The following is a 23,892-nucleotide window of genomic DNA, read 5'->3' on the forward strand; positions in this document are numbered from 1 at the left end:
CGGTTGGCAGGTAGCAACAGAGCGATGCTGTACACAGGACGTGCGCGATCGGCAACGACGCAGGAGTACATAATACGCCCCGGAGAACAACACAACAGGCCCGACCGACCGGACTTCGGCGGCGACGGCGGCGACTCCCGTTTCGAACCGGCGCTCACGTAACCCGAGCGCTACCCGGGACTGGTCCTTCCTAGCACGGCGGCCGGCGCCGTCGCCGACGGGGCGTCCCGCGAGACGAACGTACCAAATGCGCACCGGAGCGGCCGGCTCTGGGTAATCGGTGAAGAGAAAGCCTCGCTTTGCATATATACTGTACACGCACCGGATAAAGAAATGCGGAGGGCGAGATGGGCTTTCACCCCGCGCGAAAAAAGTCCATGTTGTTATTGTTGATGATGATGATGAATTGACAGAGGGATTGGAAGTTAAAATAGCGTCGATACCCTGCACACGCACTCATGCACACATTACCCAGATATAATCTCATAATTATCATCATCACAGGCTCATTTGTGTGTAGTGCGCCGATGCTCCGCTAGGGCAGTGTTTGTGCCAACTATCAAAATTAGTGCGTGACAGCATTGCGCAACAAGTAGGCACTGTCGTGGAAAAAGACAATAACGACAAAATGGCGAAATGCCAAGCGAACAGAAGAAATTGAAACTGAAAAACCTTACTGATGCCCCATTTTTTGCACTTCTAGAGGTTGACTTCCGGGACAAGCTCATTTACTTCCGGTGGCTTCACTTCAGGGCGCCCGATGCGCCATCCAGCCCCCTAGTGGAGATCAGCGGTGCCAACTGTCAAGGTTAGTGCGTCACTGCAAGAGGAGGCAGAGAACAAGGACGAGATCAGGCAAGCCCGCGGCGATAGGATAACCGCGGTTGTCAGAGGACAGGTCTGATTGGATATCGCGATGGCAGCGAACGCAAACCGCCTAACGTGTTCACGATGATGCTGAAAAAATAAGGACGACAGTGGGGATAACGATAGTCTTTATTAAGCACTCTTGCAGAGCGGGCACACCTGGACGGTACCGTGAAGGAAATGATAAGGCGAGCAATTAAAAAAAAAACAGACAATGCCTTGCTCTGAGTTTCAAGACTTACGCAACATTGTTTAAGCGTAGTCTTTTCTCTTTTCTTTCTATAAATGATCGTAATTACGCTTGCTTTTCTTACTGTTAGCTTATTCCTGGATGGCGCCTGGTGTCTTCGTCTAGCATAGCCCGCTATTTTTTTACTTGTCACTCGTTTTTCCAGTTTTACTCCGCATCCGGCCGAAATTGGGCCGCACCCAAGACACGAGCGAAGCACAGCGTCCAAATTGCTCGAGCTAACCCCGCGTCACCCGACAGCCGCGCGCACGGTGGAGAGAGGCGCACATCCTGCTCACGCCGTTAACCGCAGGGACTGATTTGCAGAAACCTGAGCTTTAGGCCTTGCCACTGATGTCGTTCAAGTTGACACTAGCGCCACTTTGCAGCCCGTTTGCTTCGAAGCACCGAAAATGGCACTTGCAGAACCGTCTGTCTCAACCTTCAAGAGAGAAAACACCGAAATAAATTCGTATGGCGCGGCATAGTATGGTACGGTACGGTACGGTACGGTACGGTACGGTACGGTACGGTATGGTATGGAGTGTTCGGAAACTGCGCCTGTGCTATGAGAGATGCCATAGTGAAGTGTTCTAGATTAATTTCGGCCACCTGGGGTCGAAGTACGCTGTAAAGATTTTGTAAGCGATGGTTGGCGTCGTAACAGTGGAGGCGGCGGGTGATAATGATCGATGTGCCGAGGTTTCATTTTTGTCATTTGGAAGAACGCGCCTGCGTGCTGTGCTATGTCTGCACACGTAAAAGAAGCACAGAGGTCACCAGAGTTATGACCGAGGTGCAAACCTAACCTAACGCAGCGATCTAATAGTCGCCTTCAGCGCAAACCTACGCCAGGAAACCTCGACGCCATGGCTGTTCACGTCGCTAGCACGTCGATAGCGCCGGGGGTTCATGCACTCAGTGTACCAACAGCAGCGGAGCGACCGCCTCCGCTTCCCGTGAAAGCCTTTTCCGTGCGTATTCAAATGACGGAACGGGCGTGGTCAGCCGAGCGTGCGATATACGGATCGTCTCGCTGCCTCCCTCGCCTGCACATCAAGCTGTTTCTCCATATACGTTGCCCGCCGTCGGGGAAGTACTTTCCACAGAAAAACGGCTGAAGGCGACGAGATGAAGAGTTTGTTGTTCTTGCTCGGAGATGAGCGTGGTATTAATGGGTTATACACGCCGGGGTTTTCACCGTCGTGGAGAAACGATGCAGATTCGGAGAACAGCGCGTACAGGCTGCTTGCGGGTTGTAGACTGTGTCCCGAAAGGCCAAGTGATTCGTCGGCGCATATGCTCCAGTAGGCCGTTACGCGGGCGTTTCCGCAATTCGCCACCCTCTCCGCCACGCGGGGGAAGGAAGATTGACTCGTGTACGGTCGGTGGCTGTGGTGTATAGGACACACGCACTGTGCAGGGCCCTGGGCGGCAGAAATTGTTGCTTCCCCGACGCGACTCCTGTCACGTAGACGCCGGGGCGAATTCGGGGCGGCCGAGGTGTCATTAGCACGTGGAAGGAAAAGGGTGTTAGCATGTCAGGTGTATTCTTGCGAACGTTCTAGTTATACTTTGCTCTGCACGCGTTATATGCCAGCCTCTGCCGTGTTTCCCCGTTTCGCTCGCTGCCCACCAAGACTGTGGAGTACAAGTAGTTGAAATCAAGTGGTGGTTTGTGTGACCAACAAGAAGTTAGACGTAATTTAACGCGATGTGATTTGTGGGACGCCGTAGTGGAGGGTTAATTTCGTCCCCCTTGGGTTTTTTAACGAGCACTGAAATCGCACAGCGCACGGACGTGCTTTCATTTCGCCTCTAGCGAAATGTGGCCGCCACAGCCGAGATTCGGGATTCAAGTAATCGCGCTTGCGGATGAATGCGAAACCGCGATCTTTGAATATTTCGATGAAGCGTTTGTGCTTTCACGCGGCTAAGCGGGGTAGTAGTTACTAGAGCATTTAATATTGGTAAATTCGCGCCATATGGTGGCATTAGGCCAGAGTACACTCTTACAACTCAATTTCGCATGTGTCTATAATACTGGAAGTCTTGCTTTGATTACGCACGATTAAGAAAGAGAACTTTTTTTTTAATGAGTATGCTGTTGAAGCCTTTCCCCTTAACTATCCCCTTCGGTCAAGGTGTCATCTTCCGTGCACGTAACCAGTTTTGCACCGGTTTCGCGGTTACCGCTTTACGGTACGATATGCGGCGAATGGCTGGATATTGCATTTCGAACCATTTGTGTCAACCTTTGTAGAACCAGCTCAAGACAGGTGTGCGAAATGAACAAAGAAAGCTGATTTTAATGTGAACATCTCCGCGTTTTACATGAGTGCTATAGTGTGGCTCCGGGAAGTGTGTGCCCATGGGCGTCCGGAAGGGGGGGCAAGGGGGGGCGGTTGCCCCCCCTTGGAATTACGGATATTATTTATGCACTAGTAGAAAACAACTACATAGCTGCCGCCTCCCCCATAACCGGCCATCGGGTGCACCCCCCTGGAAAAAGTTCTGCGGACGCCCTTGTGTGTGCCTCTGTTTGTTTGGTTTGATCGCATCATCGTTTTCAAAGGTTTTGAAAGAAGAAAGCTGTATCGTTATCTGTAGTACCCAATGGCAAACCGATGAGTGCCTGGTGGCATTGGGCTTCGAGCCCAGCATCTTGCACATATGAGTCGACTGCACTGCTACGAACAGCAACTGCAATACACATATATGTTTTAACATAGAATGCATATAACTTATATAAAATTTGCGGCAGAGACTTAAACAACGCCCTTATGTTTTAGCACAAAAGAATAAAGCACGATAGTGGAATTCCGGGTCAGGCAGGTTGACGCCGTGAGAATCATAACGCTTTGCTGCACAAGATGATACCGGCGATGCAATACTGAACCGCGCGTCCTACTGTTGCCTCTACTGCGTAAAAGCTTTTACGTGTGAAAGCCTACTTTTGTTTCTCTCTGTCGCCTCGTCTTGGGTCAAGGAGTCTTATATAATTACCTCTTCGAGTGTGTATATATAACGGTGTGAACAATGCCTGGAGTGGATTGGACGGGTTTGTCCATCGAAGGAAAAACCAGCTGCTCGAAGACGCGCTAAGATCACGTAAGGCGAGCGATAGAAGCCCACTTCGACGCAACACATGGGAAACCGAGCTGTGCGGAAAGGTCAGCGTCTTCGCTCTGCGACCACCGGGCGAAGATAAGCCGGAGGTGTCACTCTGGCGGAGAAACACAGCTACAAGTGCTTCTTGGTGTAATCTGGGACATGGGAAATACCCGACACATGAGGAACAAAAAAGTGGTGCAATAGTTTCCAAATGAGGAAACGTAGGTGAAAAATTAATTGAAGAAATATTAAGGGTAGGTTTACTTTGGAGGAAGTAGCATGTAGAGCATCGCAGCAGTGATAGCTTTGAATGTAACGAATTAAGCATTGCACTCACTCACTCACTCACTCACTCACTCACTCACTCACTCACTCACTCACTCACTCACTCACTCACTCACTCACTCACTCACTCACTCACTCACTCACTCACTCACTCACTCACTCACTCACTCACTCACTTAAACGTATAACATCACAGGCCATAACGCCATCCTGCATTATATTTACGGCACTTCGTTTTCGGGTTTTATTTTTTTCCGAATTCGGGGAGTAAAAATCGGGCGATATAATATTTAGTTCAAATTCGGGTACATATCAGGTAATTCAGCAAAATTTTTCCATAAATCGGGTAGTAGTTAATGTGATACGTGTTTGTGCGTATGCTCGCGTCCTCACATTTTCAATGCGATGCTCAAGATCAGGCTAGAGTAATTCAAGGCCAGCGGAAAACAGCAAGCTCCACTTCGTACGATGCTGAAAGTTAGCTTCGGAAAGTTTCCACGCATGTGCTTTGAGAAGGCGCAACGCACATGGAGCAACGTTTGTCCATCTCCTGTGCCATGATCACATGCTAGTCCACGGTGGAAAAGTACGACGTTTTACGTTTCTAGGCTGTTTACCTCACATATGATTGAGGAGAGCTGTGTATAAGCGCAAAAAAAAAAAAAAAGTTAAAAGGATGGCGTAAAAAATAATAAAAGAAGGAAACGTACGAAGCACTGCTCTCACTAATAAACATGTGCTTGCTCGGATAGGACAAACATGCCCTCTGCGTAGTCCACGCCTGACGTCAGCAGCGCCATTTCTGCGTAGCAGAGCTCGCAGCTTTTTCGGAAATCTTTTATAAAAGATCGGCAAATAAGGTCACGTTCCTATTGCTTTTCTCTAGCGCACACAATAGCTTCGGCATAGAGCCATTTGCTCTATGACGTTTCCACTTATTTGCATCGCGCGTGACACGACTGAAAAATAATTCGACATTTTATTGCGGTATAGTTTTTCTGGACATCTTTCGAAGACGCGCTACCGCGGCGTACAAACAACCCGTAAAGATCGCCCCACTTGTGCCGCATCTGTATTCGAAAGACGGAGAAAAAGAAAAACGTGACTCTCGGACAGCGATGCACGTGCGTGTGACTTCAGCGGAGGGTCCGCTAGATTCGTGCCGATAGTGCGCAGCTGTTCACGACGATCGCGTAAACAATAGCACGTGGTCGTCACGTCACGAAAGTGACGAAGGCGCGGAAATGAATGCAAAAAGACGAAGGAGGAGTGAAAGTACGGCCGACAGCGGAGGTGGAGGAGGTTCGACCATGTGCACGAGGTTGCACATGGTCGACACCGCGACGCAATCCCTCGGGGACCCTTCGCGGGAACCAGAGCGTCCCAGGAACGTGCACCATACACTGTTTACCCGGGACGGTGGGGCAATTGCAGCTGAAACGTGTCAGCGCGTGGCGAGCAGAACCCCGTGCGCTGGCGGGGAAGCCAGGGGCAAACCACCACAGACCGACGGGCCTCTCCCCACCGTCTCCGGCGTCGACCTTGGTCGCTGCGCCGGCGGCCGCGTTGGAGAGAGAGAGGGAACGGGAGGATAGTGAGGGAAGGCAGAAAACCCGCGCCGGCGCTCGCCGCCGCGTCGTCGCTACCGCTTCTGGCGGGACCGATCCAGCCGCCGTCACGTGACCTGCGCCGGAGCGTTTGAAAAACGCCGCGCCGGCCCCTGTCGCAGCCAGATCGAGCCTCGACGGCGCAGTGATCGGATCGCACTCTCTGCGTCTCTCTTGTCTCTGCCAACCCTCTGCGTACTTCGCGCTTCACGCCGTGCTCAGCAGCGATGGAAGTCGCCATGCCTCCCGCTGTCCACCAACGCCTCTCGTTGCCCACCACCGCCCGGCTTCCGTGCATCGCGGAGGAATCCGCCTGGAGGCCCGACGCCGGAGAAGTTCTGTCCGGTCCCCTGGACATCATGGGCAACGTCCCCGGCGCCTCCAGGCGCGTGTTCGTTCGTGTCTACCGCACAAGCCGGGAGCACTTTGCCGTGCTGCTGCCGATGCGTGGCCTCGCTAGCGCCTGCAAGCCCTTAGCCAGCCTGAACCTGAGGACGTGCGCCATCCTGCAGACTTCGCACGACGAATTCCGCGTGTCCCCACGACCCCTGGAAGGCGCCACGCTGTGCTTCAAGTCGCCGACCGGATCGCCTCCGGTGGCCCTCTGGATCGCCGCTCTGCAGGAGCCGCGACACCAGCGTGGTCGGTGCCCCGGCTCGCCGCTTCTGTCTGTCCACAAGATGCCCGCCTTGCTCGAGGAGGATATGCAGCCCGTGTGTTGAAGAGCTTCAGCGAGAGCGGAACTAACGCCGCTTCTTTAATCCTGGGGACTGTGCAACTCCCAACAACCTCGAGTTCTTTTTTTTTTTTTCACCACGAACAAGTTGTCGGCTTCCACCTCCCGACAACCGTGGAGGCACGACTTGGTGAGCCTCGCGGACGTCCGTGGATGACCCACTTGGACGAGCAGTTGTTGTCTGACCACCACCACCAGCAACAATACTGCTGCTCCTAGACGCCCGGCCTGGTAGTCGGCCAACCCGTCCTCCACAAAACCGCCGATCGCGTCCTGGGCTACCAGCTGTACAAACGTTTCTTCGGGCATTCTCTGGAGCGGGCGACCTTTCCTCGGAGGCTTGACCTACTCTCCGCGGAAGAAAACCAAAGCTGCAAGGCCAAAGTGCGCGTGTGTTTGTTGTGTATATAGCTTGTTCGATAATGAGGGACCTGTTTTACACTGATATGGAACTCGCTACGCTTTCGGTGCCCCGGCGGACTCGAATGAACGCTCTCCTCCACAAGGTGCCGCAGGCGTTGTTGTTGGGCGCGCGCTCTTCGCTCCGTTGTCTGCTGCCGGTTTCTGACGACCTGCGCTGCTACCCGCAGCCAAGCCAGCCCTCGGATAGCGTGCGCTTCTGCCCGCCCTCTCCGTCGTCAGCCACGGCTGCGAGGAAAACAACTAGACGACGCAGCTGCTGGGGCGTGCAGTCGCCGGCCACCGTAGCGGAAGCCAGCCGCGATTAGGGCGGCATCCTGTGATAGAGACACCTGCACGGAGGGCATCGTTAGCAGTCAGCGTACGGACCATGTGGGAATAATAAAACCACTTTTCTTTTGTTAACTCTTGGTGTACTTGCACTTTTCTTCGAGCACTTGCTCTAGGAACTCGTTCGCAGCTATAGATTGCTCTCCTCAGCAGAGCCGGTGTTATGATGACCTCATACGACAATCGGCCGCTGCGGAAACGAACGTACGGGATGTGTGTGTTTTGACGGACGTAGCATATCAGGGGTCGAGCGACTCGTTGCTTTTTACGGACCGCATAGCTGCATGGGACGTTGCGGGGCCTCGTCTCAAACTGTCGCCAATACACGGTAGCAGAAATAGAAACACGAACGTAATTTCCCGGAACGCCAGATCAAACAACGGCTTCGGCTGGGACGTTTCAGGACACTAATGATACGCCACGGGAGTACGGATCAATACTAGAAATGCTAGACAGCTAGCTATCGAATCGCTATCGAACGCAGACAGGCTGCGACGGAGTATGCCATTTGTCTCGTCTGCCATGTAATTACGAGTCGGAAGGGAAAGTACAAGGAAAGCGGTTTCAGCGCCTACACGCGGGGTGCTGTTTTTTTTTTTAGCTCGACGAGCCGTGCACGTCTTCGAGAAAAGTAACGTTCTGCGATCGGACGTTCCGGCTGCTATCTGAAACCGTGCGTCGCACGTATGGGAGGGGCAAGGGCCATTCAGACGGTGCGAAAAACAGGCGAGGTGATAAACAGCTCCCTTATGGGCTGCTCCACGAATGCGCCAGCGTATCTTCCGATCGACAGCTCAGCCCTTTTGCTTTCTATTATCCGACAATGCGTCTCTGTGCGTGACTAACGACAGCGAAAACGAGCGAAGCTGGTCGCCGTTTAATGCGACGCAACAACAAGCGCTGTAATATGTCCACTACATAGACTGCCAACAGATTATATCTATCCTTCCACCTGTAAGCTTATTAACCTTATCGCACGTCATTATTTGTCGAAAGCAGAAAACAACAGATAGGTGAAGATTGCTTAGGTAAGGTGTTGCTTGCAGTGGAGATAGAAACAGAGGAAAACAAGGAAAAAGGCGAGCCAGTCAGCGCCCAAATGAATGTTCTGTACTTGCTGATGGAATTGTTTGGGTCAAGGGGCAATGTACAACCTACGCACTTGGGGAAAAGGACAGCGGCAGTTTCCAGAGTATCACAGCAATAACCACGTAGCTTTCTCAGACCGGACAAACTAATATCCGCAGATGAAATGGTGTACGGGATTTATAAGGGGTAATCCCCGGCGCAGTTCATTCAGAATACTCAGGTGTCCCGTTGACTGGGACTTTGGTTCTCTGTCTCCAGCGTTTTGTCTTTTCCGGGAGTAGTCCGACGCGCTTAATTAGCGTAGACGAACAAGAACTTGAATCGGGTGAACACTGTTCACGGTGTCGTCACAGAACTCGCAATGTGTTGCCTTAGAGCTAAACACCGTGATGTCATGCGTTATATGGATGTTTTGGGCCACTCCGTGTAAACGTTATCTTTCTCTCTTGCTCGGATTCCCTATATCTCTCGTTATCATTGTATATAATTCACAAAACAGTCTTGCTAATGGTTGCCACTATGTTTTTATTCTTTCTATCCATTTTCCTGGTCCTAACGCTGGAGCTCTGTGCGTGTTTTTTTTTTTTTTCATTCAGGTATGACCGATCATTTCAGAATTCTTTTTTCTTGCAGTGAGCCTAACTCGGCATGGCGGGTGATAATGAGCCATCAACAACGAAGGAAAAAAAAAACGCGTTGGAAAACGTTAGCCTCGTCAAGTTACGTTAAGATCAACCATGTCCAACATTCTCGGGAAAAAATTTTTAAAATTGAAAAATTGTAAGATACTGTTATGGAAATATATAGAAGGTAACGGTCCATTCTTCCGATATGTAGCAAAATCATTCTTTTAATTTGTTTCCATCAATCGCATCGAACAGCTATGATTGCCTTAGAAAACCAATAGGGAAAACTTGTGACGATAGCAAGAACGTTAATAAAAAAAATCAAGACTGCCGTCGGGTGATCTACGGGTATATTGATTGTTATAGTTAAATCTTTCATTCTATGAAACAAATTGCGTTCATCAATGGTTTCGCGTTCAAAAATGGGTTTGTCCAGAATTGATGGGTATGCCTAAAGGTATACTTCACTGCCTTGAAAAATATCCGGCTTCGCAAGAAATGTCCAAGTTTTTGTCGCAAGATCGCTTGTCGCTGCATTTAGGGCAAAAAAAAAGTTCTAGGTTATGCCCGATTGTGCTAACCGAACACCAAATCCTTTTCACGCCACCCTGGGCAGCTGAGTATTTTACCCTTTGGTCAAGGCATGTAGCCAGAACTGTTTGCGGGAGGGCCTAAGGAAAATTCTTGTATAGATGCCAGTCGGTGCTTTCCCAACGAGTGCATTATTGCCAAAAGAGAATCGGGAGGTTGGTGGAGATGCGCCTGACTCGGGGGGGGGGGGGGGGGGGGGGGCTTGGATTGGCCCTATGGAAATGACTGAAGAGCAGGTCGACCTCTACTCCCAATGGCACCACCGATTCTAAAGAATGCTGCTACCAACAGGAAATTTTCATTAGGAAAACCGCATGAGCCCTTATATTTCGAAGGAAGAAGGAAAGTTAAGTGCGTCCCCCCCCAAGAGTTGCCCATGGATCCGTCCCTGACTTCTACAAGTTTAAACCGCCTCACGCGGGGTGGTGAACTTTCTTGTAGTTGAATCGCAATATGCTTTCGCTGCAAGAAACAAAGCAAAATTTTAACTCAGATTTCTTTTATGCGCACAGAAAGACGACACAATAAGACAGGGTAGAAAGGACGGAGCGCTCCGTCCTGTCTACCTTGTCTTATTGTGTCGTCTTTCTGTGCGCATAAACGAAATCTGAGTTTGAACCAACTAGCCCCACAACGTATATTACCAAATTTTAACACAACAAAAACATCGTATTAGAGTACGAACACAAATATGCTCTCATACAATAAAAAATAATCCTTTTTTGTAGTCAGTAAAACACGAAGAGAGGGTTGCAAACTCGCCAGCAGAGGAGTCGCGCACTTAAGGTCATCACGTCGTGAGCTCTTCTACGCAGCAAGGGAAATGAGGCCAACGGAGCAGACCGGTGCATATGTTTAAGGGGCTTCATTTTGTTTTACGGGTTTCCGTTCGGTCGTTCTTTGTATCTCTCCTTTTGCCGTTGTTTTAATCGTGACCAAAGAGGATCAGGGAGAAGCCGTACGGAGATTGCGGAGCTCTGCTCGTTCTTACCCAGGGCTCTGCTGATGCCCGCCCATTCCGAGCTTTTGAACAAGACTACCATCAGAGGCCGATTAGCGGCGACTTCTGCGTAAACACAGTTTGAGCCATTATTTGTTGATGTATTGCGCAATAACTCTGGGAATTATTCCTGCTCAGAAATTTGCAATTTATCGTAATGTTAACAGCTTTAATTCTCTGTGCGACATATGGAATAGATTTATAAGTTGTTATGACTTAGAGAGGTGTTTTTTTACCGCAATATTACGATAAATCGCAGTGCATACAGCTTCGTTTAAATATCAGTTTACTGCTCAGTGCTACATAGCTTTGTGTAAAGATAGGAAGTTTCTTTTATCCCTGAATTTATGCCTGATTTGTCGGAATTACTTGCGACGTATGGCGAAGGAAATATAAGCTACGCGTAGTTCAGAATTACTCCTTCTCTGTGCGATATATTTAACGCATTTATAAGTTATGATTTAGAGAGGTGTTTTTAGGTTTGGTTTGGTGTATGGGGTTTAACGTCCCGAAGCGACTAAGGCTATGAGAGACGCCGTAGTGGAGGGCTCCGGAAATTTCGACCACCTGGGGTTCTTTAACGTGCACTGACATCGCACAGCACACAGGCCTCTAGAATTTCTCCTCCAAAGAAATTCGGCCGCCACGGCCGGGATCGAACCCGCGTCTTTCGGGTCAGCAGCCGAGCACCATAACCACTTAGCCACCGCGGCGGCCAGAGAGGTGTTTTTATACAGCAATATTACGATAAATCACAGTGCATTTAGCTTCATTTAATAATCAATTTACTGCTCAGTACTACTAGCTTCAAGTACAGGTAGGCAGTTGCTTTTACCGGAGTTTATATCTGATTTGTTGGAATTACTTGCGACGTATAGCGAAGGAAATATAAGCTAAGCATAGTCCAGAATTACTCCTTATGCCACAGCTTGAAACGCGCCACCAGAATGCGTCTCGCGAGGCAGGCTATCTAGCACTACAGCGTTCTGCCCTTACGCAACAGAGCGCGCAGGTGAAGCCTTTAAGAAGGCCGCTAGACTAAGCGCGCTAGACAGAGTATGTGCGTGTTTGTGTGTGTGTTTGTTGCAGAGGACGTTTTTGTTCCTAGTGCAGGCACTCTGAAATTGCAAAACGCTCGCGCTGTTGCATTTTGCATCTTTCTTGTGCCAAAATGCAACCGCCTGCGGCTGAAAATAGAGCGCACTGGACGCGAGGTCGTTCCTTCAGGCGCCCTAATCGTACCGTCTTTCGTCGTCCCGCTCACTGGAGGACGCGCAGAGGACGCACCCCTTTCACAAGCCGGAGTTGATGCTCAGTGTTTGCGGGAAGTTTATTCGGAGCGTCTACTCGAAATGAAATGTTGGTGGCTCAGCTAAGCTACAGTGGTCTGCGTCTCGCAGGAACAAACACAGTGCAAGATACGCAGTGCTTGGCGTGTGCGTGTGGAGCCGTCAGAATCCTTATCCAAAAGAGAGATAGCGCCGTCTCCGGCCAGCTAGATCCTCGTCGCCCAACTGAAAGTTTCCAGAGAGGAAATTGCACTCCTTTTCTTGGGGGTTTCACGGCGGCAGTGAGCGAGAAATAATCAGAGTGCGCTTAATATAGGCTCGATGCCGTCAGTATAGTAGCCAAGTGCACTTCACTTATTCGACGGTCATCCCTCCTTTCTTGATTTTCCCCTTCCAGCGCTGGATGCTCGAAATCAGGTGCTGACTGAAGCGCAGTGTGCGGCTCGAACCTTTCGTTGTGGGATGGCCTATAGGACTCTCGGCAAAGTTATTCACTTAATTGCGCAAGAAAATGCGAATAAATGTGCCCATTAAAGCAGTTTCTCATGACTACAATCAAGTTCTTGCGTACAGCCAGCCTTAAGGCACGTGCCTGCGCAGGCACATTTTATGCGCCCTTCTCGGTGATGATGCTCAACGCAGCGGTTGTTCACGTTGTTTACTCACTGCCCGATGACGTAGAATGAAAATTACTGTTAGCAGTCAGTCAGTCCGTTGTCATAGCTGGTTCAGTACACTTAGCGCAAACGCTGTCAAGCACGACACATGTATTTACTGTATATATATATATATATATATATATATATATATATATATATATATATACATAAACCGCTCATTAATGCCACAGGCGCGCAAGGTGTGACCACGCAGTGAGGTAGGCTGGCGGTAAACGTTACCAGTTGCTTTTTTTAAACTCTATTCGAATTTGTTAATAAATGCAGACAAAAAGACAACGAACGGAACAATAAAGAAGTGCAAAACTGCAACTGAAAGTTCCCACGCAAGTTCAGTGTCGCGTGACGCAGTCAGTTTTGTTCCATATGTGGCGCCCTGTTTAAAAAATCACAACAGAAAATTTTCTGTTCACACATCAGATCTTCCCATAGTATTTTGGGATCTGGCAACAGAAATTCTGTTGGCAAGAACAGGACTTTCTGTATTGTGCAGTTCCCTCTCGTAGCGACAAAGACAGTTCTGTCGCAACAACAGCTAACTTTGCAGTAGTAAAGAAAAATCTGTGCAAACGACAGGAGGACAAAAAATGGTGTATTTTAGGACCGACTCTGTCGATCGTATTGCAAAAGCATCGATTGCAGTCAATATTTTTGTGTTCTGTGCTGTAAACAGCAAACACAGACCGGATTTCAAGCCATATGATCTGTTTTCTCGAATAAACAAAAAAAAGAAAGCCAATAAATGGATTTGTTTAGGCAGTTAGTCCCTCACTGCGATTTTTCGGTATCGCACTGAAAAAAGACAGCCTGAACGAGACAGATGTTTTGGTTTATTGCTATCTCTCAGAACTCCAGACGAACTCGCACACATGACGACTGTTCGGTATGACAGACTTACGAAGGTACTATTGTGCGTTGTGGACTGCAGCCTTTTTAGTCTTATCACTGCCTACGTACGCATTCTTAAGAGCAGCAGCTTGAATGCATGAGTGGGGCAGAGATATGTGACACTCGTACGACTTAAGCTTGCGAAGCCTACCGTTGCCGATCCTATATGAACGGGCAGACGATGCGACCATCTATGGACTACCAAGTCAAGTCAGTTAATACTACTCTCAGTGAAATAATAGTGCAGAAATAGCATGCCTATCAAATTAATTAGCTGCGGCGGTTTTGAGTGTTTTGAAACGTGTTTCGTTATTTAGAGATAACGGGAAAAGATTCCTTGAAATGCTCGCCTTTAGCCTCGGTATTAGAAGCTCATGTTAAACTCAATAAAGCGAGTGATATTCTTAAAGTCGGTACGGGATTTTCACCACTGCGCAGGTCTGTCTTATCTGTGCCACACACTGTCTCTTGATATAATAAGTGTTTTTAACCGGTTCGTTAATTAACTCCTGCGAAGCAATAACTTGGTTATGTAGTAAGTGCACCGTTATATCCTTCATAGTTCTAGCATCTGGGCACCTTGACCGCCTTGAACAGAAGTACAGATGGTTTGAGTCGAACAAAGAAAATGCTGCTCAAAGAACGTACTTAAACGTTTCAAAATTGGATGCACTTTCCAGGTGGTCATCTATATTTACTTTTCGCCTGTTTCAACGGAAAGGGAAGCGAGGAAGTAACACGGAATCCTAAGAGACCAACGCGGTCGGGGTTGCCCTGAAGTTGGCCTTCACAACGCAACATCCGCGAAAACGACGACGCGACCGTTCTAAGTTGTCTAACAGACGCCGGAAGGCGCCCCCGCAATTCTCGCAATCATAAGGGCGCATGCAGTCTCGGCGCGACACGCCTACGGGAGTTCTTTCTTTCAGCCCACGGGCGCAAGGTTGTCGGACCCCGGTATAGAAACCGAGCGCTGACGCCTGCCTTCGCTGACGGTGACTCTGGGGCCCGCGGGAGTGTCCCCCACCGCGTCACGAGGCTGTCGCGATTGGCTATCAGCGCGACAACACTCAGCATTCCGCTGCTCCAGCGCACGATCTGTGCGGGCAATTGTGTGCAGTAAAGAGGAAAGCTGATTACCGAAACGGTCTCCATTCAGGGCAGGTACAGGCCATTCGGACCTGCACTGCTATCTTCGCACCATTGCCAGTGGATGGTTTTAATTGTTTCTGTGTCAAGTTACGCGTTTCCATGGAATCAAAGGGCCTTGCCTGATATGTGCCTGCAGCTGATATGAGCTGCAGCGGCGTACCAGACAAGCCTTTACTCTAAGTTGCAAGGTTTTCCTAATGCAATGCTGGGGCGGCATAACGCAATTCTTTTCATTCATTCCATTCAGCTGTTGTCATCGTTTGTGCCGATTGATTGATACCACCGATAGCGAGGGCGTGGTAGTGCCTGAGCCAGTTAGGACGAGCTGAAAGGAATAGGATTGGAATGGAATCGTTCCAGCACAGCATGCATTTCTTCACACAGGAACAGCTGCGTGTGCACAACCCCTCATGACACAGCAGCTATCCAGTCAAGATGTTCGTCCACCTTCATGCGTGAGATCGAACCCTGACAATTGACCAGTCCCCGCGTACTGACCAATCACGACAACCCGCGAGAGAGATGACCGGTGGCGCGATTAGTCCACGACTGGCCGGTAAGTGCATCAAACGAGGTGACAGCCAAGGCAACGGTCGGTCAAGTACCGATTCCACGCGCAGGATACCTTCAGTAAATCCAGCACCAGCGATGCCACTATGTACTGCGCGCAACTCTGGTGGGCTTTGGTGAGCGTGTGCATAGTGTGTGCACAAAGCGACGGCCCTTGTACCCGGCGGCCCTCGCGACCGGAGCGCTTCGGCGAGGCCGCGATAAGCGCTGCTGTGCGGCTTCGGGGGGCCCGGCCGGCAGCGCGTCGGGATTGCGCAGGCCTCGAGGAATGCGGCGGCGGAGGCGAGCGTCCCTCCGGAAACTTCGCGGCTACTCGCCACCGCAGAACGCGACGGGAATGCAGTGAAACGGCTACAAAAGAAGGGAAAAAATAAAAAAAAAAGAACGTGAAGAGATGATCGCAGCAAAAGGAAAAGTAGGAGCCAGAGCACGCGATGCGCTGGGTAGGAGGAACAGAAAGAAGACATCGGTGAATGAACGAATTTACGAGAAAATAAAAAAAAGAGAGGAGGAAAGAGGAAGAGTGCGGTGGCAATGGCGAATGCAGCTGTAGTGACCGGAAGGTTGTCGCTCGCAGGCTCTCAGAAAGCGCGTGTCCCGGGGGAGGCAATGAAAGCGTCATCGCGCTGTAATTAGGGGCGTGATCTTGGCCGGAGAGGCGCGTCGGGACACGTCATGCCAGCAGCGTCTGTCATGAAATTCGAGGAGTGAGTGCGATCTACAACCGTAACGTGTGGTCTCTCGAATGCACGGCATGCAGTCAGCAGACGTGGCGTAGCCAGAAATTTTGTTCGGAGGGGGGGGCTCATGCTGCAGCGCGACCTCCTCTTAGAATTTGTGGAGGGATAAAACGCAAGAATAATAACTGCACTGCCATTGGCAATGCCATTGTGTCATACATAACGCACGCTGCTTACTGTCTCGACAAGTGAATATATGTACTCGTATGCCGTAAAAATCGTGGCAGACATAACTGATACCAATGCTTCCATGTTTCTTGCGTATTTAATAAGTAAAGAAAATACCACACGAAGTCTACAACTATATCAGTCCGAAACCAGCAAAGTAGTGCATGTCGCTGATATGAAAAACGTAAAGGCGATGAAATGAGCAAGTAGAGGACAAATATTTTTATGAATCTTTATCGTTCAAGAGCCTTTGCGTTTTTCTACATATGCAACGGCCAGGGAAAAATCTCAATGACGCTGTCATTCGTTCCAGTGTACTGCGCAGCAGCAGCTGTCACCGGTCATGTACTGCGAGTAATTGCACCGAAATTTTAGTCGCATCAGCCAGCATATGTGTAAACGAGGAGTTCTGCAAAATATGTATTAGAAGTGCGAAGATAAAATGGAGTATTAGAAATGCGAAGATGCAATTTGATAAAGGACAAACAAGTGTCAATGGAAACAAAGTCACTTTATGTATACACAAAACCTCGCAACAAGATATTTAAATACACGTATATATGTCTCCATTAAATCTACATATCTAAGCAAAAGCCACTCAATATAATGCGCGAAACAAGGCAAATAAACAACTCACGCAGATCACAGATAGTAAATTTTACGCGTGGAAAGACATACGATCCAGGCAAGAACAAAACTATGATAGCAGAAGTCGCAATATGTACTTGGGCCATGCTGCGGTCGCGACAGCACCATATGGTTAGAATAATAGAGGAACAATGCAGACATCAATACGAAAGTACGTATTTTTTTAACTGCCTGCACGGCGACAATTATTCTGCACCTATAATTACTGCAGGGTATTCCTTTGGTTCAAAGAAAAAGTAAAAGCATTTAGCTAGAAAGGAAAGAGAAGGACAAACGAAAGCCATGAATGATGCCGCGAGTAGTAGTAGTAGTGGTTTTTATTTTGCATTGAATATGGAAGGTAAAAGAATTTTTGCTACCCCGGCATCTGCTATTGCGGCTGGAAGCACCTGAGCTGGGGCAGCGGAAATAAAGGATAGCAGGCAGTGTGTAGAAGTGAAAAGAAGGAAATAACCAATATCCGAGTGTGTATGTGGGGAAACGCCGCGTGGGCAGGGCTTTCAGTAAGCAAGGTCAATCAAGATCGGTTATTGATGTCCTCAAAGTTTTCGTATTTGCGTAGTAATTTAGATCAAGATGCTAACTGATGCTTGCGTTACGTGACTCCAGGTGCATGGGCGTTGCCACGAAATCCGACCCGAGTTAGCAATGTTCGCGCCAAAATGCCTTTTCTAGTCTGAAAAAGACATTCTAGGTGACAAAATCCAGAATGACTTCCGGCGCCGGTGGTTGTTTTTGTCAGCGGTGCGTGACAGTTCGAAAAAACTTCGGGGGAGAACTAAGCCCCATAAGAGCCCCCCCCCCCCCCCCCCCCCCCCCCCCCCCCCCCGTTCTTCTGGCTACGCCCCTGGTCAGCAGTGTTTGTACAAGATGCATGCGATACAGCAACCTTCAGTGGGGGCAACTGTTGACTCTATATACCGACCCCGCTTTTTTCCACGTGCAGTGGCTCTCGATCCTCCGTCCTTAACCCAGTTTTTTTTTCTCTCTCTTTTTTGAGCGTTGTCTCAAGTTACAAGTGCAGCTTCAACAAGGACACGCTGCGCTCGCCAACAAGCGGATCTTTAACAGCGTATGCACATTGAAGGTCTACTCAAGACGCTTCAAACGATTATACGATTTTCACTGCATGCAGTGCACATTCCTACAGCGGACACTTGATCTCGAGCAGCAGTAGAAAAATACTGCTCGAGTGGCGACAGCCAATTATCGAACGATGAAGAGGGCAAGGCTCGCTGCTATCTTGACTTCGGAACGCAGTGTTTCGACACGGAACGACGTGTTGACATTGGCGCGTGTCTTCTAGCTAACGAATACTCTCTTTGTTATTCGAGCTTGTTCCTGGAAATCATGCACAGCTCTTCGTCAGCTGCGGGGGCGAGATAACGGCGTGCCCAAACACGCCTCCGTCAGCGATATCTGGAGAGTGGCGTGCGCTGCGGAAAGAAAAACAAATATCCACGCACGAACGGAATGTAAGAAGATGTATGGCGTGTACAGTCGTGAGCAGTATCACAGGGAACAAACTTTTGCACAAGACTGCGAATTTTCTGGTTACTTCTCTAGAAAATTTGAGAGTTACTTTTGGGTGTTATACGCCAGGAGGAAAACTATTTAAAAAACACACAAAAAATTCTGCTTGCCATACTTGTCATACATAATTTGGAACAGTCAGTAAATGAATGTTCAAACTTTGTTCACTCTTATATTGCTCGTGTCTGTATACGCAGGACCAGCTTGGAAACGTCTATAGTGGAAGAGCGCTGATGTTCCTGCTTCACTTCTAATCCAGTTATTGCGCTGTTCCACAGTGTACTGAAAACACAGCCGGACATGCATCTGTATCGCGTTTCAGGCACTGAAACGCTTTAAAAAGCGGTAGCACGGAGTACAATAACTTTTTTCTTTCTGGAGAACCTACACGAACGTTGGCAAATAATTAATCATCATAATCATCATCAGCCTGACTATGCCCACTCCAGGGCAAAGGCCTCTCAAATGTCTGTCAAATTAACCCGTCGGTGGTTCAGTGGTATAGAATACTCGCCTGCCTGCCAAATAATTGTAATGACCAAAAATAAACAAAAATGCTTCAGTTAATCTCAGCTTTGTGACAAGGTTTCATAATATTGCCGGGCAAAAAGTTGGAGTAAATAGGGGTGATGGTTTAGCGATACTGGCTTCTAGTGGGGATGTGCGGTCTTCACTCTAGAAGAGCGAGTTGTCTACGTAACCCTAACGCGAAGCGGCTGGCTTGCCAGATCGAGAGCCCGTTGCTCCCGGCTTGGCGAAAATGAGAAATCGCAAGACGCAAGAAATCAGCGAGGGGCTTGTGGTATAATACAGCGCGCGATGATGCATGCAAGGCTCCGGGCGCGTCCTCGCTTTCTCCCAAGGTTGCAAGCACTGGTGAAGGATCAGGCTTCCTTCTCCTTCTTTGTTTGTTTGTATTTTTCTGCTAGACACGGTTCCATCATTCTGCAACGGCGCAGCAAGGACAAGGGTGCGCACACATGCTGGCAAACGAATAGGAGTGATTTCGACTTCCGAAGGGCTCTAAATACAAAGAAAAACCGAGTACAGGAAGTCCTGTTCGTGCCACAGCATGACTGTAGCAGGCTATGCCGGTTTGACATATGTACAGCGCTAAGTAAAATAAAGTGCAAATAAAGAAACGTAACCAGTTATCTTCATATTCATATTTTGGAGCGGAACACAAAAACGTATTCGAGTGTTATGCGTGAGTAGCGTGATTGAGCGTTACGTTGGGCGAGTTAGCAAACGAAATCCCCCCCCCCCCTCCCCCTCCTACTTTTTAAAACTGATTACAAGAGGTATGAGACTCAAATAAGAATTGAAGTTCTCTCAAACCTGTCTTCATACTGCGGTTTTAGTTTGTGGGATGCTTCAGTAATTTGCGTCTGCTGATGATACACTTCTTTGACTCCTAGTGGTTCTCATTTGGAGTTGAATGCATTCCTGCACTAAACGAAAGATAGGGCAGAGCTATTTGCCGCAGTCTATCGAGCCCTCACGCCCGCTCCACCAGAATCCAGATATCACAAATTTCGAACATATTGTTAGTGAATGACACGTGCCGGTCGAAGGATTCACTCCTCATAGAAAAAAAGAAAAAAAAGGAATAAAGGTTGCCTTTTTTCGTTTAAATCTCCATTCCTGGCTCAACTACTATCGCTGTCTCCATCTTGCACGATACTTTGAAACAATTGTCGATATGCAGGGTACAAGCAGATTTCAAAACGAGAGTATACTACTGGAGTCAGGGTAAATTTAAAATCCAGATGGTTTGGTTTATGGTTGATGGCGGTTCAACGTTCCAAAGCGACTCAGGCTATGAGGGACGCCGTAGCGAAGGGCTCCGGAAATTTCAACCATCTGGGGTTCTTTAACGTGCACTGACATCGCACAGTACACGGGCCTCTAGAATTTCCCCTCCATGGAAATTAGACCGCCGCGGCCGCGTGATCGAACCCGCGTCTTTCGGGTCAGCAGCCAAGCACCATAACCAAAAAGCCAACGCGGCGGCTAAAATCCAGTTGTCGTTCGTCTATTTATTAATGCTACTATTCCCGGATTTTTATCGAATGACCATCTATCGATCTGAGAGTTATGCAGGGTGGTGATCACGCATGCCGAAAAGAGAAGTCCCTGGGCGGACTTAGCTAAGTTTTCCTATAGTCGCGGGAAGCCCCGCACGATCAGTACGCGTACACGCAACACAGCAGGAAATTTCGGTGTTTACCGAAGCGCGCCGGGGAAGCACATACAAAACCAAGCGTGACGGATGCATATGTACTACGGCGCGATACATACACAAATACACGCGGAGAGGAAGGCATACGTGTGACACAGACGTTGTTTGAGACTTCGCTTGCTCGAGCACGTTCTCTGAAGCCTTGAGAGCCGTGTGCAGGGTCGGTATTTTACACACCTTATACTTGGAAACAGAAGGAATTTGTCGAAGCGTTGCGAACGAAAAATCGCAACGTTACCAGGGGACATACCCAGAAATTAGTTTTTTTTTTTTTTTTCATGGAACTTGTTTTGCGAACGCAGTTTTTCGCGCTCGTAAGGTTGCACCTTAACAATCAATATATCCACAGTCCCCTCCTCGGGACGCCTGCAGTTTTCTGGTATTCATTGTCAGGAACGCTCCCCATTGGTTTCTTGAGCAGTCTTAACTACTCGATGCGAGAGCAGGACAAACTTTAAAAGCAAGATTTTGTTAAGGTCGGAAGGTTAGGCCATTCCCATAATGGCTGTGATAGTGTCTTACAATATTCCATAGTTTCCTAATCCTCACAATTAAAAGTGATTTTCCAAGAAAGCTGACCTGCAATATTATATAATTACCAAAAAGGACTGGAAATATCTGGCAGGCACTATCTGGTTATGAATAGCAGCGTACCAACGCCGCGGTGGCTCTGTGGTTATGCTGTTCGGTTGCTGACCGGGAAGACGCGGGTTCGATCCCGGCCGCGGCGGTCTAATTTCGATGGAGGCGAAATGCTAGAGGCCCGTGTACTCTGCGATGTCAGAGCACGTTAAAGAACCCCAGGTGGTCGAAATTTCCGGAGCCCTCCACTACGGCGTCCCTCATAGCCTGAGTCGGCACCTTAAAGCCCATAAACTAAACCAAAACAAACCAACATCCCTCAGAAGAAAAGTCAATGGCTGTCGCACCGGGCGTATATTCAGCTATGAGGCCGGGTCTTGAAGGCTAGCGAAAATTTACGTATCAAGTAGAGGACACTGGATTTCGGTATGGGTTAACTTTAAGGGACAGAAAGAGAGTAGTGCGGGCTATAGACCAAACGTTAGCTAATTGTACTGTAATGGAAATCAAGAGACAGAAACGGACTTTGATTGGACGTGTACCGTAGTGTACAAAGAACTGATGGTATCTGTGGGCACCAGAGTGAATTCCAGGGGAAGGAAAACGTAGCAGACTGTGACAGATAACTCAAGTGGGGAGATAAGGTTAGAGGATTTTCTGGCATAGTATGGCCGTGGTTGGCGGAGGGAGGGAATAATTGGCAATCACTGATCCCCAATGACTGATTCTGAACTGAACTGATTCTGACTCCTTTTGTCTTGCGATATACGTAACATCGCTCACGATGAAGGTAAATCGCAACATCCATTTGAGAGGAGCCGTATAGGTGCAGAGGTGATACATATAGATGCTTCGAATTTTCTTAGTTGCAGGAAAGCCGGTAAGTCTCGGGATCTAATGGCCGGTCGATAAACCAATCGCTCTACAAAAAGGGCTAATGCACGTGTTTAACTGATGACTTGCTGAGGTCAAATCTATCCTACTCATAGAAGGTGTAATACTGCGACTTTGATGCGTTTATCTAGTCTTGTGTTAAATATTTACAAGCCTTCATCGTCACATCATACCCTTATGTGCCTCCACCCTCCCACCCCACGTCCCCTCATTTGATACTTATGGCTTGTCGGTCAGTTTGCTTACATTTAAATGGAAGTTTTATCAGCGAAAGCAAATAACGGACCCAGTTGTTTCTCGCGCGTTGGAACGCTGCATAACCCCACTTCTGCTAACGTAGGCAGAACTATCCTGATTTGTAAAAGGGGATGGGCAGAGCCATCTATGAGCTGCACGTTCTACGCGAGACGCTTTGAGCATTTGCCCCTCAACTGTTGGCATCAGATACGGCTTTCGCTTTATTGCGAGTAAATTTTTAGTCATTTATTGATTAGTGGTCGTACATTTTGTAACAATTCTTTACCTAGTCTATTCTTTGCCGTCTTCGCCACTGCTCAACCGCGTAGTAAAATCAGAACTGGCGAATGACAATGATGACTCACCATCAGCCCCGATGCCTTAATTATAAAGAATCCTAATTAAGCACTGACGACGGCGTAGAAGATACAAGGATGCAGAGAGACATACAGGCTCTAGTCCAGCACATATACACGTTTTAGTTGTCTATTTTACTACTGATTTCGGCTCCTAAAAGCAATTACAAACACAAACCACACAACAGATGCGCCCCAAAGCACAATGGCATTCCGAGACTATGATTCATGGCGTACACGGAAAGGCTTGCCATTGACTTCTATCAGCGTCCGGAATTCCTGTGTGCGCACCGCCGGACGCGAAAGGTCCTATACTTCGGCCTCGTTTGCGGAATCCGCGACCTGGCAGTGTGGCAGGAAGGAGCCACGTCATGAAGGGGATCAAAGCGAGCCGGCGGGGCTTCCAGATGCGCGCGCGGATGAAGCAGCATCCGCGCTTCCCGAATCCGGCTTCGGAGGCCGCTGCCGAGTGCATTGCTCTCTCACAGGCGCGCGCCCAAACCGTGCCGCATTCCATTGCCGCCGACTCTCTCGTGCACCGGCGCGAGCAGCCGCGGCCGCAGTTTATCTGGCCGCCAATCTCTCGACGGAGAAGAGCACCTATATACTCTTCGGCCCAGACCTGGGTCCGTTCTAGACTACACCTCCAGTGAACGTGGCTCTAATCAAACACGCAACGCAGTCAGCTTCTGTCTAACGGGCGTCATGTGAGGTGACGTCCAGCTTAGAACAGTTTACAGAGCTAGTAGGCGGTCATATTCCGTAATTTGTGAAGGGAGACACAGATGAAACCAATGACAGGTGATGACACTTTGATGGGGTGCGTGTCGTAGCAATCTCGTTTGCCCTCACTTTGTTGAAGGCAGAGCTTCGCTCACAAGAGCACTTTCCTTCTCCTTCGTAACCTATAGCTTCCCAGCTAAGACAGTTGTCACGATTCTCCGCCCCAAATGCTTCACAGCAGCCGTGCGCTGGGACAAGACAGCACCGCGCCTCAGTGCGCTAACCACGGCAAGCCTCCT

At 48.9% G+C, this 23,892-nt stretch overlaps 1 protein-coding gene across 2 annotated transcripts in view; it reads left to right on the top strand.

Annotated features, from left to right (window-relative positions):
- Nucleotides 1-621: 621 nt before the first annotated feature.
- The window catches only part of LOC149372423 (dnaJ homolog l(2)tid, mitochondrial), a 69,744-nt gene continuing 46,473 nt past the window's right edge, over nucleotides 622-23,892 (top strand). For both annotated transcript variants that reach the window (XM_089566900.1, XM_089566899.1), the window contains exon 1: nucleotides 622-808. In XM_089566900.1, the coding sequence (XP_089423026.1) occupies nucleotides 637-808 (172 nt within the window). In that variant the 5' untranslated portion in view covers nucleotides 622-636. The remainder of the gene's footprint in view (nucleotides 809-23,892) is intronic.

Source organism: Amblyomma mixtum, chromosome 1 (genome assembly GCF_055824585.1).
Source record: "Amblyomma mixtum isolate Tamu chromosome 1, ASM5582458v1, whole genome shotgun sequence".
In the NCBI taxonomy this organism is placed as follows: domain Eukaryota; kingdom Metazoa; phylum Arthropoda; class Arachnida; order Ixodida; family Ixodidae; genus Amblyomma; species Amblyomma mixtum.